This window comes from Ambystoma mexicanum, chromosome 6p (genome assembly GCF_040938575.1).
Source record: "Ambystoma mexicanum isolate Mex_15411 chromosome 6p, UKY_AmexF1_1, whole genome shotgun sequence".
Taxonomy (NCBI): Eukaryota; Metazoa; Chordata; class Amphibia; order Caudata; family Ambystomatidae; genus Ambystoma; species Ambystoma mexicanum.
In genome coordinates, this window is record NC_090935.1 from 1,469,920,123 (window position 1) to 1,469,934,510 (window position 14,388).

The 14,388-nt window shown below is 49.8% G+C and overlaps 1 protein-coding gene across 4 annotated transcripts in view; it reads left to right on the forward strand.

Moving 5' to 3' along the window:
* NAAA (N-acylethanolamine acid amidase) overlaps positions 1-14,388 on the forward strand; it is a 539,996-nt gene that overhangs the window by 281,489 nt on the left and 244,119 nt on the right. For all 4 annotated transcript variants that reach the window (XM_069626299.1, XM_069626298.1, XM_069626296.1 and 1 more), the window contains exons 6-7: positions 2,194-2,366; positions 12,355-12,417. In XM_069626299.1, the coding sequence (XP_069482400.1) occupies positions 2,194-2,366; positions 12,355-12,417 (236 nt within the window). The remainder of the gene's footprint in view (positions 1-2,193; positions 2,367-12,354; positions 12,418-14,388) is intronic.

Genomic DNA, 14,388 nt, shown 5'->3' on the forward strand with positions numbered 1-14,388 from the left:
TCCTTCTAAGGTTGATTCAATGAGTACCAACATTGGTTGGGTGACAATTGTATGTAAATATGTTCTCTGAACAGCGCCTTGGCGAAAGCGCTATATAAATAACACATCATCATTATCATTCTCTTCTTTCTGTCATCATGGTTTGTAGGGCCGAAATCATCTCTTGATGTTGACGGCTAATGTGAAGCTGTCCCTCTACCAAGGCTTGCAACAAGTCTTCCATCTTGGTTGTGTGCAGGCCTCGAACAGGACTTTCCACTACATGGGTGTTGGTATGGGAAAAGGGTCTGTTCTTCTATGACTACACTGCTGGCATCTTGCCACTACCCAAAAGGATTGTCTCCCTGTTAGTCTAAGGCCAGAGTTCCTGAATGTTTTCCAGTACCTTTCCCCTGTATGCCCCTCCTGATAATCCACCGCTTTCTCTTGAGGAGACTTGGCAGGAGGGTCAGACTCAAAATAATGTAATCTGAACTGGATGATTTGTTCCCCCGGCCCCCTCCAGGGCCTCTTGTTTCCCCTGGAGTCCAAACATTGGGAGGCAAGCTCTTGCTCCTACCTTTCATTTATTGTGTTCCGAAGGCTGAAATGGTTGGATATCTGGCCAGAGCGGCTTCAGATACTTAGCCCTTTCAGACATCAATCGACCCATATATCGGGGCATACCCGATCCCACCTTTGACACCACATCACACAAATGGTGTAATAATTTGCATAGACTCAAGGAAACATTCAAGGATTTCAATTCATGTTTTCGGTAATTTGATGTTGTAAATTGTCAGATGTTCTTTGGAAAATGATAGTCTGGTATTCCAATTTGTTTGTGGTCATAACTGTGCATTCTTTGATAGCATAGCAATGTTATTTTCCTCTTACAGTATGTCTTGCTGAATCATTTGCATATTGTCTTTCACTAATCTTTCTTCAGCACAGGCCGCGTTCTCTTGTTAGTAATTTCACTTCCGACACTTGGGCTTTGGCTCATTTGAATACAAGGGCCTTCCTAAATCGCCTGTTGCTGGAATTAAAATTGATGACAAGTCCATTCCTTTTGTTTTTGGGCTTGCCTGAATAAATGTTTCTGGTGACTGTGAAATATCAAACAGTTTGCAGGGTATCTCGACATCTCTCCTTAGATGCTGTCCATTACAAAAGACAACACCTATTCTCTTTTGTATTCAAGCAACATTTTTCCATAAACTTGAATCACATATGCCACATAAGAAAGAAGCAGCGAAGCGTTTTTGCATTAGTTTGTGAAATTGTGTTTTGGCTGCTTTTATGTCTACTGGTGTATAGGGACCCATTCCCTTTTTTTTATGAAATATGAACTTAAAATACATACGGGTGCCATACTTATCTACCTTAATAGCTTTGGGGTTTAGACTGTCCCCAAACTTGTGATCAGTTAGCAATGTTTTAGCATAGTGTTAGCAAATTGGGTTATACTTAACTTTTATAAGTGCAGCTTAATTTTAGTAATATAAAATAATTCTATTATGTGTGAATACAAGTTATAGTTTTTGTTATACCTGTTTCTGCTGTGCTGGAATGCAGTATACTGCAAATGGTTTCTCCATTTCTAAGTTATCTGTGGTATTTAGGTGTATACAGGGACCCATACTAATTTCACGTGAAATATGCACTTTAAAGTCATACGGGTGGCCTACCTATACATCATAGTAGCTCAGGAACATAGTGTCCCAAAAGGCGAGATTAGATCTAGGATTGCTCGCACAGGGTGAGGGTATAATCTTTTCAATTTTTAACAGAGAGTACCGCCATGACAGGTTTATATATGCACAATTTACTGCTAAGTTAGCATAATATACTAAATATACTATGGTGGAAGACGCCCAGAGTTTGTTTGTTTACAGTGGCTGGTGTTTAGAAAATTATATATTTCTCCTAGACTTCTTGCATGTTTGCCCCCCCCCGGACCAAACAGCTGGCACCCCACTATGTGGAGGTTTTTTACTCCACATATACATAGTCCTACAAAACAAACGTGCCCATTTGTGGTCCAAAATCAGAATATGTTGTAGAAAATGTAACCATTAATATAAAAGAAATTACTATGCATTATAGTCGCAGTACATACTTTTTCTTACAATAAAAATCACCTTTCCCTACAGATAGCTCTCTTATTTGTTCCAATAGTGGAAATAATTAATTGTTTCTGTTTTTGTTTAGACACTGAGTGAAGCAGAAGATTTTCAAGCAGCTGTATTGAGTCTTTCAAAGACACCCATCATCGCTGATGTTTACTACATTGTTGGAGGCATAGCGCCCAATGAGGGAGTAGTCATAACCAGAGACCGAAGTGGGCCAGCAGACATCTGGCCTCTTGATCCATTAAATGGATGGTGGGTGAAAATGTATTGTTTTCTTCAAGTTAAATATCAGGCTGCCCAAGTAGAGAGTATTGGTTAAAACATCAGATAAACGAATTGTATTAAACCTGCAGTATCTTATAGCCCTTTATGTGTATGCAAATTGAACAACACAATGGTGCTGTCTGGATATCTGATCTGCACCATGTCGTTTTTGAAATTATGATCTCAGAAGGCAGAATGTGAGTGCAAAAACAGATACAAGATTAAAAATCCAAAGGCACATAGTACCGTACAACCAATCATTATGGTGGCTCTGAAAAAAGCCTGACGTCTTTGTGGACTAAACATAAAATGAACATAAAATGATTGCTCCCTATACCCTTATCTTTTGTAACTTGGTAAATATAATAATATTAACTATATTTTCCCCATGATTGTAATTAACAACGCATCCACACTATCCCAACAGTCTCTACCTCCATGTCCTAATGTTTGTACCTTGTGAAGTGTGGTGATTTTTTTAAATCAGCTTAGGCAATTGGACCAGATTTCAATTTTTTTTTAAAAGAGTTTTCAGGTTGTCCTAATCTCTTATCCTTGTTCTCCAGCATGGGGTCTGGCATGGATTCACATGCTCATGAATATTCCCCGTCGTCAGGCTGGGAATCCTCGGTAAAGAAAAAAATCACTATCAGTTTCGTTTCTGATCTGTCTTTCGTAGTAGTAACCAATCACTGATCTCTGCGTCATGCTGACCACAGCCAATGACTGCCCTCTACCTAAGCCCCGCCTCTGGCAGCCATCTTCAGATTTTTACCGCACGTTCAAGTGTTGGGATCCTCGTGCTATTGCTCTCGAGCGCTAGTGCTATTTTTTCACGTTTTTTCTCAAAAAACTTCTATTTTTCGGTCAAAAGAGCCTCAAGCTCCACCGTTTCTTCATCCGATCAACGGGAACCCGTGTCGGGTTCGTCTACGCCCCTCAAGGGTGAAGATTTCGTCGAGCCACGCTTTTGGAGGACTCCAGAAGTTTCTCAGGCCCATCTCGGACATGGCCCAGGAGAAGGGAAGCTCGACGCCCGGAAAGCTGTTCAGGGTCTGCCCTGGATGCCAGCTTCAGAATTTTTTTTAAGGAGGACGAACACTCCCTTTGTCTTTACTGCCTACATGAGGACAAGACGCACGTGGAGAAGGACTGCGTTTTGCGGCAATATGTCGGAGCGGACCATGAAGGACCGCCATCAACGTCTCGCCAACTGGCTGGAAGGGAAGAGCCCGTCAGGCGAGAAGAAGAAGTCCGAGCGGTCTTCTAAGACCTTTGAGGACGACCCGGCGACGGGGGTCCAACACAAGGCCAAGCACCGCGAGTCCGCTGGTACCGGGAGCGCCGAACGGTCGGGCTCTACAGGCGCCAGGCAGGGCGCATCCTCCCCGGCGCCATCAACCACGAGCCAACGCTCTGGTTTGGGTAAGAGGAAGGCCGAGCACCTGGCGAAGCTCCTGGAGAGACCCCGGTCGAGCTCGAAGGCCCCATCGGAGGGGGAGCGAGGCAGTGACCCTCCCCCCAAGGAGAAGGCAGTGAGCGCACCTAAGGTGGTGAAAGCCTTAATCCATCCGGCCAAGGCCTCTATCGAGACAGTCGCGGCGGCCCTGGCTCAGCCTGTGGAGGCTACACCAGTGGTGGCGACCTCGGGGCTCAGAGTCTCCCTGCCACCGCGGAGGGAGTCCTCTTTTATGCCCATCGACAGGACCCCCGTAAAACCTCAGACAGAGAAGAAAAAGGGGGGGGCAGGAGGTTGTTGTGGGTTCGGCCTCAACCTCTGAGGAAGAGCTGATCGAAGTCTTAAGCCACGGCGTTGGCGTGGAAGAAGACCAGCCCGTCGGGAGGGACCCCGATGTAGGAGACGACGATAACGTCGAGGGTGCCGACGGGGCCCCTGACCGCCCGTCGGACTCCCCTCAACCAGTGCCGCAAGACAACTCGGCGGCCATTTTGTTGGCTATACAGTCCTTATGCTCGGAGATAAGGACGAGACTGCCGTTACCACCAGCGGAGGAACCGCTCCCGACGGGGGACCCGGAGCCAGGCCCTTCTGGGAGCCCTCCCCCTAAGAGAAGAAGGATTCACCCTCCACCTCCTTTTCAGCCATCGCGCCCTGTTCAGCCCTCCTCCCCGTCCACGACTCGTGGGGATGATACGGGGACTGACACGGCCGCGACGGGTACGGACGACGAGGTTTACGATGAGGATCTGCCGTCGTCACCTCCCACCCGGGCTTCCCCGCCCGACGAGATTGGATCGTTTCACTCCATGATCGCCAGGGCATCCGAGCTTTTCCAGCTCTGCCCGGAAGAGAAGAAGAAGGAAGGTTTCTTTTATCAACGGCGCGAGGCCAAGAGGAAGACGGTCCTCTCTGTACCTCTACTGGACGATATTTGGGATGAGGGCCTCGCCCTCCTCAAGAACCCATCCACGACGCCGGCTAGAAGGGATCGGTACGAGAAGAAGTACCGGGTCCCGGACACAGCCCCCTTGTGCCTTCGGGCACAGCCGACCCCGGACTCGGTCGTCTCCGCAGCGGCCAGGAAGAAAGCGGGGGGGGGGGCGCGGCCTCTACGTCGACCTCCCCGCCGGACGGCGAGGGAAAGAAATTAGATACGATGGGACACAGAGTCATCTCGTCTGCAGCGACGACGATTAAGGCGGCCAACGCCTTGGCTATTGTAGCCTGCTACGACAAGGAGTTGTGGTACAAACTGGCCCCTCTGCTGGACTTCCTACCGGACGACAAGAGGGCGGAAGCCCTAGAGATCTTGCAGGAAGGAGAGGTGGCGTCGGACCACGCCATTACGATTGCGACGGACATTGCTGACACTGGATTTCGCCAGTTGGGCAACGGCGTGTGCCTTAGGCGGCGTGGATGGCTCAAGGCTACTGACTTCCGTCAGGACGTGCAGACCAGAGTCTTGGACATGCCGTTCGACGGAAACAACCTGTTTGGGAAAACAGTGGACGATTCCCTTCAAGCCATCAAGGCAGACACGGAGACGGCCCGGGCTCTTGGGGTTCTCCAGCAACGGCGGCTGCCCTTTCGGAGCGGCGGAGGCAAACAGGGTGCCTCCAAAGGTTCCGGCGGCGGATTTTCCACCTACCGTCAAGCGGCCCGTTCGTCGTCGCAGGAAGCTTACAGGGGACGAGGCAAGTCGGGCGGACCCCGCCGTCGTCGCCAAGGAGGACAAGGCGGCAAAGCCTCGTCGAAGCAGGACTGAACCGGCCGTGGGGTCGGGCCCCCACCGAAGCACCCCGGTGGGAGGCCGGCTGGCGAGCTTCATCAGCGTGTGGGAGTCCATCTCCACCGACCGTTGGGTGCTGGACGCCCTAGCTCAGGGTCACGCGCTCGAGTTTCTAAAGAGGTGCCTGCGCGTCCCCCCTGTGGCCAGGAAAGAACATCACGTCCCTCAACTTCTCTTGGAGGTAAAGGCGATGCTCAAGAAGGGCGCCACCGAGCTCATCCCAAAGAGGCTTCGGGGCTCCGGAGTTTACTCAAGATACTTCCTCGTGAAGAAGAAGACGGGAGGATGGCGTCCCATCCTGGACCTACGACGACTGAACAAATTTATCAAGGCACAGAAGTTCCGGATGGTCACCCTCCAACATGTCTTGGGTCAGCTGGAGGAGGGCGATTTCCTGTCGTCGTTGGATTTGGAGGATGCCTACTTCCATATTCCCATCCTAAAGGGACACCGAAAGTTTCTCAGGTTCGTGGTCCAAGGGCGTCCCTACCAGTTCAAAGCCCTTCCCTTCGGACTGAGGTCGGCACCCAGGGTGTTCACCAAGTGCCTTGCACCGGTGGCGGCGCAGCTGCGCCGAGAGGGGATCCACGTCTACCCCTACCTGGACGACTGGCTCATCCGAGCGAAGACGAAGGAGCTCGCCGTGGAGCACACGGCAAGGACCGTCCAACTTCTCACGGACCTGGGATTCTCCATAAACTACGCCAAGTCCCACCTGGTGCCCGCGCAAGACGCACTGTTTCTGGGAACGAAGCTCGACACAGTGTCGCTTCTGGCCTCTCCGTCGGAGGAAAGGACGAGGGCCATCTTGGGCAAGGTGCAGCGGATGCTGGTTCCTGATGCGGCCAGAGTGAGGTCCATCAAGTCCCTCCTCGGAATGATGTCTTCTTGCATTTACCTCATCCGCCTGTGCAGGCTCCGGATGCGCCCGTTGCAGGAGTTCCTGGACGCGCGCTGGATCCAGACGACGGGCAGCTTCGAGGAGAGGATCACACTCGACGAGAGTTTCCGACGAGCGATCCGGTGGTGGGGCACCCGCGCGCATCTGATGGCGGGCATGGACTTCCAGACCCCCGGCCACCAGGAGACAGTGACCACGGATGCCTCCCTGGAAGGGTGTGGAGCGCACACCGAAAATCTGCACGCGAGAGCCCTTTGGCTCCCGACGGAGAAGTCACTCCATATCAACGTCCTGGAGCTCCGTGCAGTGTTTTGGGCCCTCAGGTCCTTTCTTCCGTCCCTCAAGGGCAAGGTGGTGAGGATCTTCACCGACAACACCACCACCATGTTCTACATTAGGAAACAGGGCGGAACACGGTCCCCAGCCCTGTCCATGGAGGCGCAGGATCTATGGCATTGGGCCGTCGCCCAAGGGATGTTTCTGGTGCCGTTTCATCTGGCAGGGATAAAAAACACCATCGCCGACTCACTCAGCAGGGAGCTGCGCTCGTGCCACGAGTGGGAACAACGACAGGATCTAGTGGACCGCCTCTTCCGACGGTGGGGCACACCCCAGATCGATCTGTTCGCGACGGCGACGAACTCCAAGTGCCGGAGGTTCGCCAGCAGGTTTCCCCAGCCGAGGAGCATGGGCGATGCTTTCTCGTTCTCCTGGGAGGGCCTGTTTCTATACGCGTTCCCTCCATTGCCATTGCTGATCCGGCTCATCAACCAGCTCAAGAGGTCACGGTGCAGGATGATCCTCGTCGCACCTGCGTGGCTGAGGCAGATATGGTTCCCGGACCTTCTGGACTTGTCAGCGTCCCCGTCAATCAAGCTGCCAGTGGACGCGAGCCTTCTCTCCAGGGAAGGAGGCGCCATCCTCCCTCACGACCCGAAGTCGCTGAGCTTGCAGGCCTGGCTCCTGCAGCGTTAGAGTTTGGAGGATACGACATACCGGCCGACTGCAGAGAGGTTCTTGCAAAGGCCAGGGCGTCCTCAACTCTTAAATGCTACCTACACAAATGGAAGAGGTTCTCTGTCTGGTGCCACGCACAGAAGATTAACCCTCTACGGATTACGGCTCCCCAAGTACTGCCGTACCTACTGACGCTGGCCAAAGCTGGACTGGCGCACGCGTCCATCAAGATTCATCTTGCTGCAATCTCCCGATACACCAGAACCAAGGGGCGGACGTCTTTGTGGTCTCATCGTCTGGTGAAAGAGTTCATGAAGGGACTGTTCAGATCGTTCCCGCCGGTGAAGGCTCCGGCCCCGGCGTGGGAGCTCAACGTGGTGCTGACCAAGCTCTTGGGACCTCCGTTCGAGCCTCTGCACTCGGCTCCATTGAAGTTCTTGTCGTGGAAAAAAGCGTTTCTTGTGGCCATCACCTCCGCACGACGGGTGGGAGAGATCCAGGCCCTTTCCTGCAAGGCCCTGTACTTGACTTTTCACGACACGAGGGTAGTGCTCAGGACGCACCCCTCCTTCATGCCCAAGGTGCCGTCCGACTTCCACCTCAACGAACCCTTGGTGTTGCCTGTTTTCTTCCTGTCGCCTTCGTCGCCGGCTGAAAGGACTTTGCACTCGCTGGATGTGGCTAGAGCGATGAAGTTGTACGTGGACCGCACGAAGTGTTTTCGGAAGACTTCACAACTCTTTGTGAACTTTGGACCTGTCAATCAGGGGAAGGCTCACTCGAAGGCTTCCATTTCCAGATAGCTCTCCGGCTGTATCATGTACTGTCATCGGTTGGCAAACCGACCGCTGCCTGGCCGTCCGAGAGCCCATTCCACCAGAGCGATCGCAGCTACCACGGCGTTCCCATCTGGTGTGCCCTTGCTGGACATCTGCAGGGCTGCTACGTGGAGGTCGGCGCACACCTTCACGAAATTCTACTGCGTCGATCGGGATTCCAGGGAGGAGTCCAGGGTTGGCCAAGCAGTGCTGCGCAACCTGTTCGCCTAAGGTGAGCCTGGTGAGGAGGTAAGAATTGCTTAATGTTGAGTTTGATGTAATGCTTAATGTTGAGCCTTTGCCACCTCCCGTGGTTGTGCATGTGTGTACTGCTATGTATTCTTTATTCATGAGCATGTGAATCCATGCCAGACCCCATGCTGGAGAAGGAACAAGTTACTTACCTGTAACTGTTGTTCTCCAGCATGGGTCTGGCATGGATTCACATGCGAACCCTCCCGCCTACCCCTCTGCGGCTCTTCACTTGGTCATACTGCCACTTCACGTGCTACCAAATCTGAAGATGGCTGCCAGAGGCGGGGCTTAGGTAGAGGGTAGTCATAGGCTGTGGTCAGTATGACGCAGAGATCAGTGATTGGTTACTACTACGAAAGACAGATCAGAAACGAAACTGATACTGATTTTTTTCTTTACCGAGGATTCCCAGCCTGACGACAGGGAATATTCATGAGCACGTGAATCCATGCCAGACCCATGCTGGAGAACAACAGTTACAGGTAAGTAACTTGTTCATTCTGCCATATTACAAAGATAACCTATTGCCAATCCTTACTGCTATGCTATAAAATACTGTGGGACAGTGTTCACAGGAAAAGAAAGAAGTGTTCACAAAATGATAAGTCGTGATATTATGACCGGGGTCTCCCTTCTCCATGTTTTTTTAGCACGGAACAAGGCAGGACTCTGGAGCACAGCACACTCCTGGGCTTCTCCAGCACAAGGTTACAGTCCCTTTTCTCAAAATTAGGACCTTCTGTGTCCAAGTCTGTTTCATGCAAAGTCTCTTGCTTCAGAGGGCCTGATATGCCATAGACAAAAAAACAAAAGTTCCTTCTACTAATCTTCATGCCGGGCGATTAATCTTCACCCTTGGATCCCCCTCAGCCTAGCTCTGATTCTTCTCTCTATATTAGCCTCCTTCAGTCGGGCTCAGACCAACAACTCACTGTGGACATCCCTCAGTCGGGTTCACGTTGGTCGTCGCAATGTTCACGGGTGTATTACTCTTCACCCTAATTCACAGGCATCCCTCAGCCTGGTTCACATTTGCCAAGATAACACTGTTCACATAGTCAGAGACATCTAAAGCCCATCACACACCCAGACTTTACATATATATTTAAAATACAGCAATCTCCACCTATCGATCACTTACTTACACACCTTCTCATACTCCACGACAGCTTTTATTTCTGCACATCTATCTCTTCTTATATTAAACAATGCACCCTCCTGTGTCCAAAACCTATTTCCAACCTTGACACTAATACAAAAACTGAAGGCTTGGCCAATGTTCTTGGTCCCGGAGAATGACTCCCTTATGGATCCATTCCCTCCAGATGATGACTCTTTTTAGGTACAAAAGAAAAGTACCCCAAACAAGACAAATCAAAAGTTCCAAAGTGTCTCAACACAAAGTCTCATAAAGGATATCAAAACAAAGCTCCAAGTTAAATCCTCAAGTGTTCTTCATACAGTTAATAAACACAAGGGGGTATGCTTCCCTTCCCCTGGCTTCTTGTAGCCTTTACAGGGCCATGACGATGCTTCTCCTCTCTTTGTCTGCTCCCAATATCTTTATCCAGGACGATGCTTCTTCTCTCTTGGTCTCCTCCCAATATCTTTAGCCAGCCTTGGTGTACTCTCCTGCCAAGGATTGTCTGTTCACAAGCACAAGGGGGAATGACTCCCTTCCCCTTGCTTCTCGTAGACGTTAAATAGCTAGGAGGAGGCCTTCTTTTGGTGTTTTTACAACATTTTTAATATTGCACCAGGGGAATTACTCCTTTCCCCTGATTTCTCTTCCCTGCTCTTGGCCTTCTTAAAATGTTCTGAGACAGCCCTGGGGTACTGTCCTGCGAGGGACTGCCTTGGGTCTTTCAACTGCTTTTTATTGTTTTGCTGTATTCAAAAGTAAACCCTGGTATACTCGCCTACCAGGGATTGACTTGGACCTTATGACTCTTTCTTATTGGTTTGCTGATTTTCAAAAATACAGTCCTGGTATACTCTGCTGCCAGGGGTTGACTTGGGTCCCAGACCCTAATATCAGACTTATTTATTTGTGGGTTCCAAACCCCCTCTCTTTGGTTTCATAATCGTGGGTCCCAGACCCTTTTATACAGATATCTCGATTGTGGGTCCCAGACCCTTTCACACTGATTTAATGCTTTTGGGTCCCAGACCCTGTCACACTGGTTTCTTGCTTGTGGGTCCCTGACCCCTTTATACTGGTTTCTGGATTGTGGGTTCCTGGCCTCTTTATGTACTGGTTTCTTTGTTGTGGGTCCCCAACCCCTTCATACTGGTTTCTTGACTGTGATACCTGACCCCTTTCTGCCCACTTGCGTACTTGAGCTCATGGTCCGCGAGGGCCTCAACTCCTCCCCACTACTGTACTTGATCTTAGGACTCCCGGTGCTCCGGTCAGCTCTGTTTGGTCTGCGGTCGCTCCACAGAACCAATCTTCTTCCTGGTAGCTGTCGCGTTGACCAGGCTATAGTACTGCCAATAGCCTTCGCCCGCCAGCCCGCGGTCCCTTCTTCTAGCTCGGGACCGGCTCCAGACCTCCTTGCTTCTTCCTCTGCATCCCAGTCTTCTCTCCGTCTAAGCTTTTCTCTCAGTTCCTCCCGCGAGTGCTTGACTCTTTGTCAAGTCTTTTAGAGAGGAATTCCCCCAGTCCTTAGCACTTTGCCAGAATGCAAAGGTTCACCCTCTCCCTGGCAAGGCCTCTGGTCCACAGCCCCTTCACTTGCAGCATAACTTCCCTTCTCCATGCTCCTCCAGTGAGGACTTGGCAACTGCTTCCTGAGTCTTTCCTCCTTTTCTACTCTGCTTGACCCAATGGGTAGCCGGCAAACCCTCGACCACTAGTCCTGGTTCTTAAGAGTAATCTTCATTGTTCCATTCTTCCTCCTTGTCTCAGTAGTTGTCAGTAGTATATCTTTCAGTATTCTACCCTTGATCTTCCTTGGGTTGATTGCGCTCTTCATAGTCGCAGTACTTTCTAGGGAATTGGTAGGGTGACTATAACTCATGACCCTATTAGGCAAGAGGTTGTTTTTAAGGTTATAGGATGGGGATCTATGGTCAGGTGATCGGTGGGGATACCGTCTTCTCCCAATATAGTTGTCACTCATCCCACAGGGGGTATCAGGGGGTATTTGTCTATGGCATATCAGGCCCGCTAAGTACCGCCCCAGGGGGGACAATCGGGTAATGGCCTCACCTCCCTGGCATCATGGGAATGGGCTTCCCCAATGGAAGCAGTGACGCTACCCTGGGATTTGTCACAGCTGGTGGAGATAGGACAACTATATCAAAAAAGCAGTGGAGGCTATCACTGATACTTAGGTGGACAGTCTGTGGCATTGCACACTCTGCCTACACCTCAGTGACATAGCGCACTTAAGAGGAAGTAGGTGGTGTGGTGGGGATTGGGGCACTGGCTACCTGTTTGGTGCTTACTGAGTTACAGAGACTTTAGAAGTATGAATATGATTGTCAAGGTTATTGGTGCCCTTATTTGTAGAGTGATTTCCTCTTGTAATATTGTGATGGCAGAATTTGCAGGTTACATCTGCTGCTGTTTAAGTGGTGAACTAAGACCTTGGGGTAGCCCTAAAAGAAGGAGGGTAGAAAATATTTGTCAGACGTTTGAAGCGCAAGGAAGTAGTTTTCATTAAGTAATAATGTTTGAATATGGACTTTAGTTGTGTCACCAAAATTATGCTCATAATCTGGTTGATCTGTTTTGCTCAGTACAGTTCAAACATATTTTTTATTCAGCACTCTATTTATCACTGCAGGTGGTTCCGGGTTGAGACAAATTATGACCACTGGACAACACCACCTCCATTTGATGACCGAAGGTGAGTTTTATTGTAGACTTTACTTTAACAAAATGAAACATTTGTAGTGCGTTTTAGTCTAAAACAGAGATGCTTTTACTACCTTATTAATTCCAAATGAGAATGGCTTTTTGACAGAAAATAAAACATCTATGACAAATTGTAGGTGACTAGCGTGACAAATTGACATAATAATGAAACGGCACTGATACTCTTAGACTAAAACATTGAAATAAAATACAGTAGGGAAATTGAGGAAACAAGTTGAAAGTATTATAAACAGCAATGGTAATGGTTGAGTGAGTTAAGTAATTAGTACTACAAAACACTCCATTTGCAAATGCCCTCCACCCTTCCAAATCTCTCTTCATGTCCATAACCTTTTAAATAAATGTTAAGCTACTCCAATTAATGCCAGAAGGATAAACTTGTTAGTAGAAGAGAAAGTTCAAACCCTTTGAGGGGAAATAAGACCCATTGACTAGTTTGAACGATAGCCCCACCAAACCTAATATAGATTATTATATAAAGCTTGAAATAGTGACTCGTAGTCATGAGGTTCCAACCTGTTTCATATCTCCTAATGTACCTAGTGGTTTACTATCCCATCTGTTCAGCTTGTAACACTGGAGCTGAGTCCTCACTATGTAAACCTGCACCCTGTGACGAATATGAGGATGTCATCCCTTCTGCCCTTAGGAGTCATTTCCCATGGGGCCGGGGTGATGTGTCCACAGTACAATAATGCCCCTGGGCGTGGTGCACCGAGGGAGGATCACATGGCGAGGAAGCCCCTTATGGGATTGGGGACGATCATACCCAGAGAACGCGGTATTCCCCCAAGTCAATACACCTACACCCTTCTCCAATACGCAATTCTCCTTCCCCTTCTTTTGATAGGGCCAATATGTGCCATTGTCAAGTTAGCCAACCTAATATACTTGACCACAGTAAAACCTCAGATAACGACAACTATGCTGCATATGGCTCTATTTCGACTACTGTGAAGAAGAGGATGAGCAGGAGTGCCAAGGATCACTCTGGAGAAGCAGAGTGAATGCTCTAGCTTCTCACAGTATTGGATTGGACCAAAGCAATTCCACTGTCCAGCGTGGGAGTTTAAACAGAGCTCAGCTGAGACAGAGAGCTGTCCGTCAGTGAGGAATCCGGAGAGCCGCATACCGGCTGAGCAGACAAGAGCCAGCAGAGGGGAAGCTGTGAGCAGAGGAGGAAAACCCAAACGTTGTCCAGGAAGGACGGACTGCTTGGGCTGCTCTGGAGTAAAACCTCTGGGCATCCCAGGCACTGGCAAAGCATCCGAGAGGGAGGAGACACAGCTGGGGAGAAGCAGATGTCCGAATAGCCGCTGTAGACCGCACCAGAACCGAGCCTCGAGAGACATAGCAGCTACTCAGGAAATGCCGGTACCCGCAAGGAAGAAGCAAACAGGTACAGGGTTACCCGAGAGGCGCTGGAGGTTCGGGGAAGCAAGGAGGTAAAGGCAGAAGCAGGAATAAGAGGGTCTCGGTCCCGAGGAATGAAGTGCAAGTCTGGGAACGACACCCATGTAAGAAACAAAGCCATTCCGAATATCGCGAGTCTGGGACCTGCACCCGTACGAGAAACCAAAACAAAGCCATTCTGAATATTGCGAGTCTGGGATCTGCACCCAAAGAGAGACAGTCCAAGAGGGGAAAATTGCTTGGCAGGAGAGTAAACCAAGCAGTGCTGAATATTACGAGTCTGGGATTTGCACCTAAACAGAAACAAGGCTATTCAGAATGTTGTGAGTCTGGGACCTGCTCCCAGAGCACACAGTCCGCGAGGGAACAAGTGCTTGGCAACAGAGTAAACCAAGCAGTTTTGAGCATTGCGAGTCTAGGACCCGCAACCAAGTGAGAAGGTCATGAAAGGAGAATTGCTTGACAATCGAGTAAACCAAGAAGTTCTGCATATTGCAAGTCAGGGACTTGCACCCAAAAAGGGACAGTC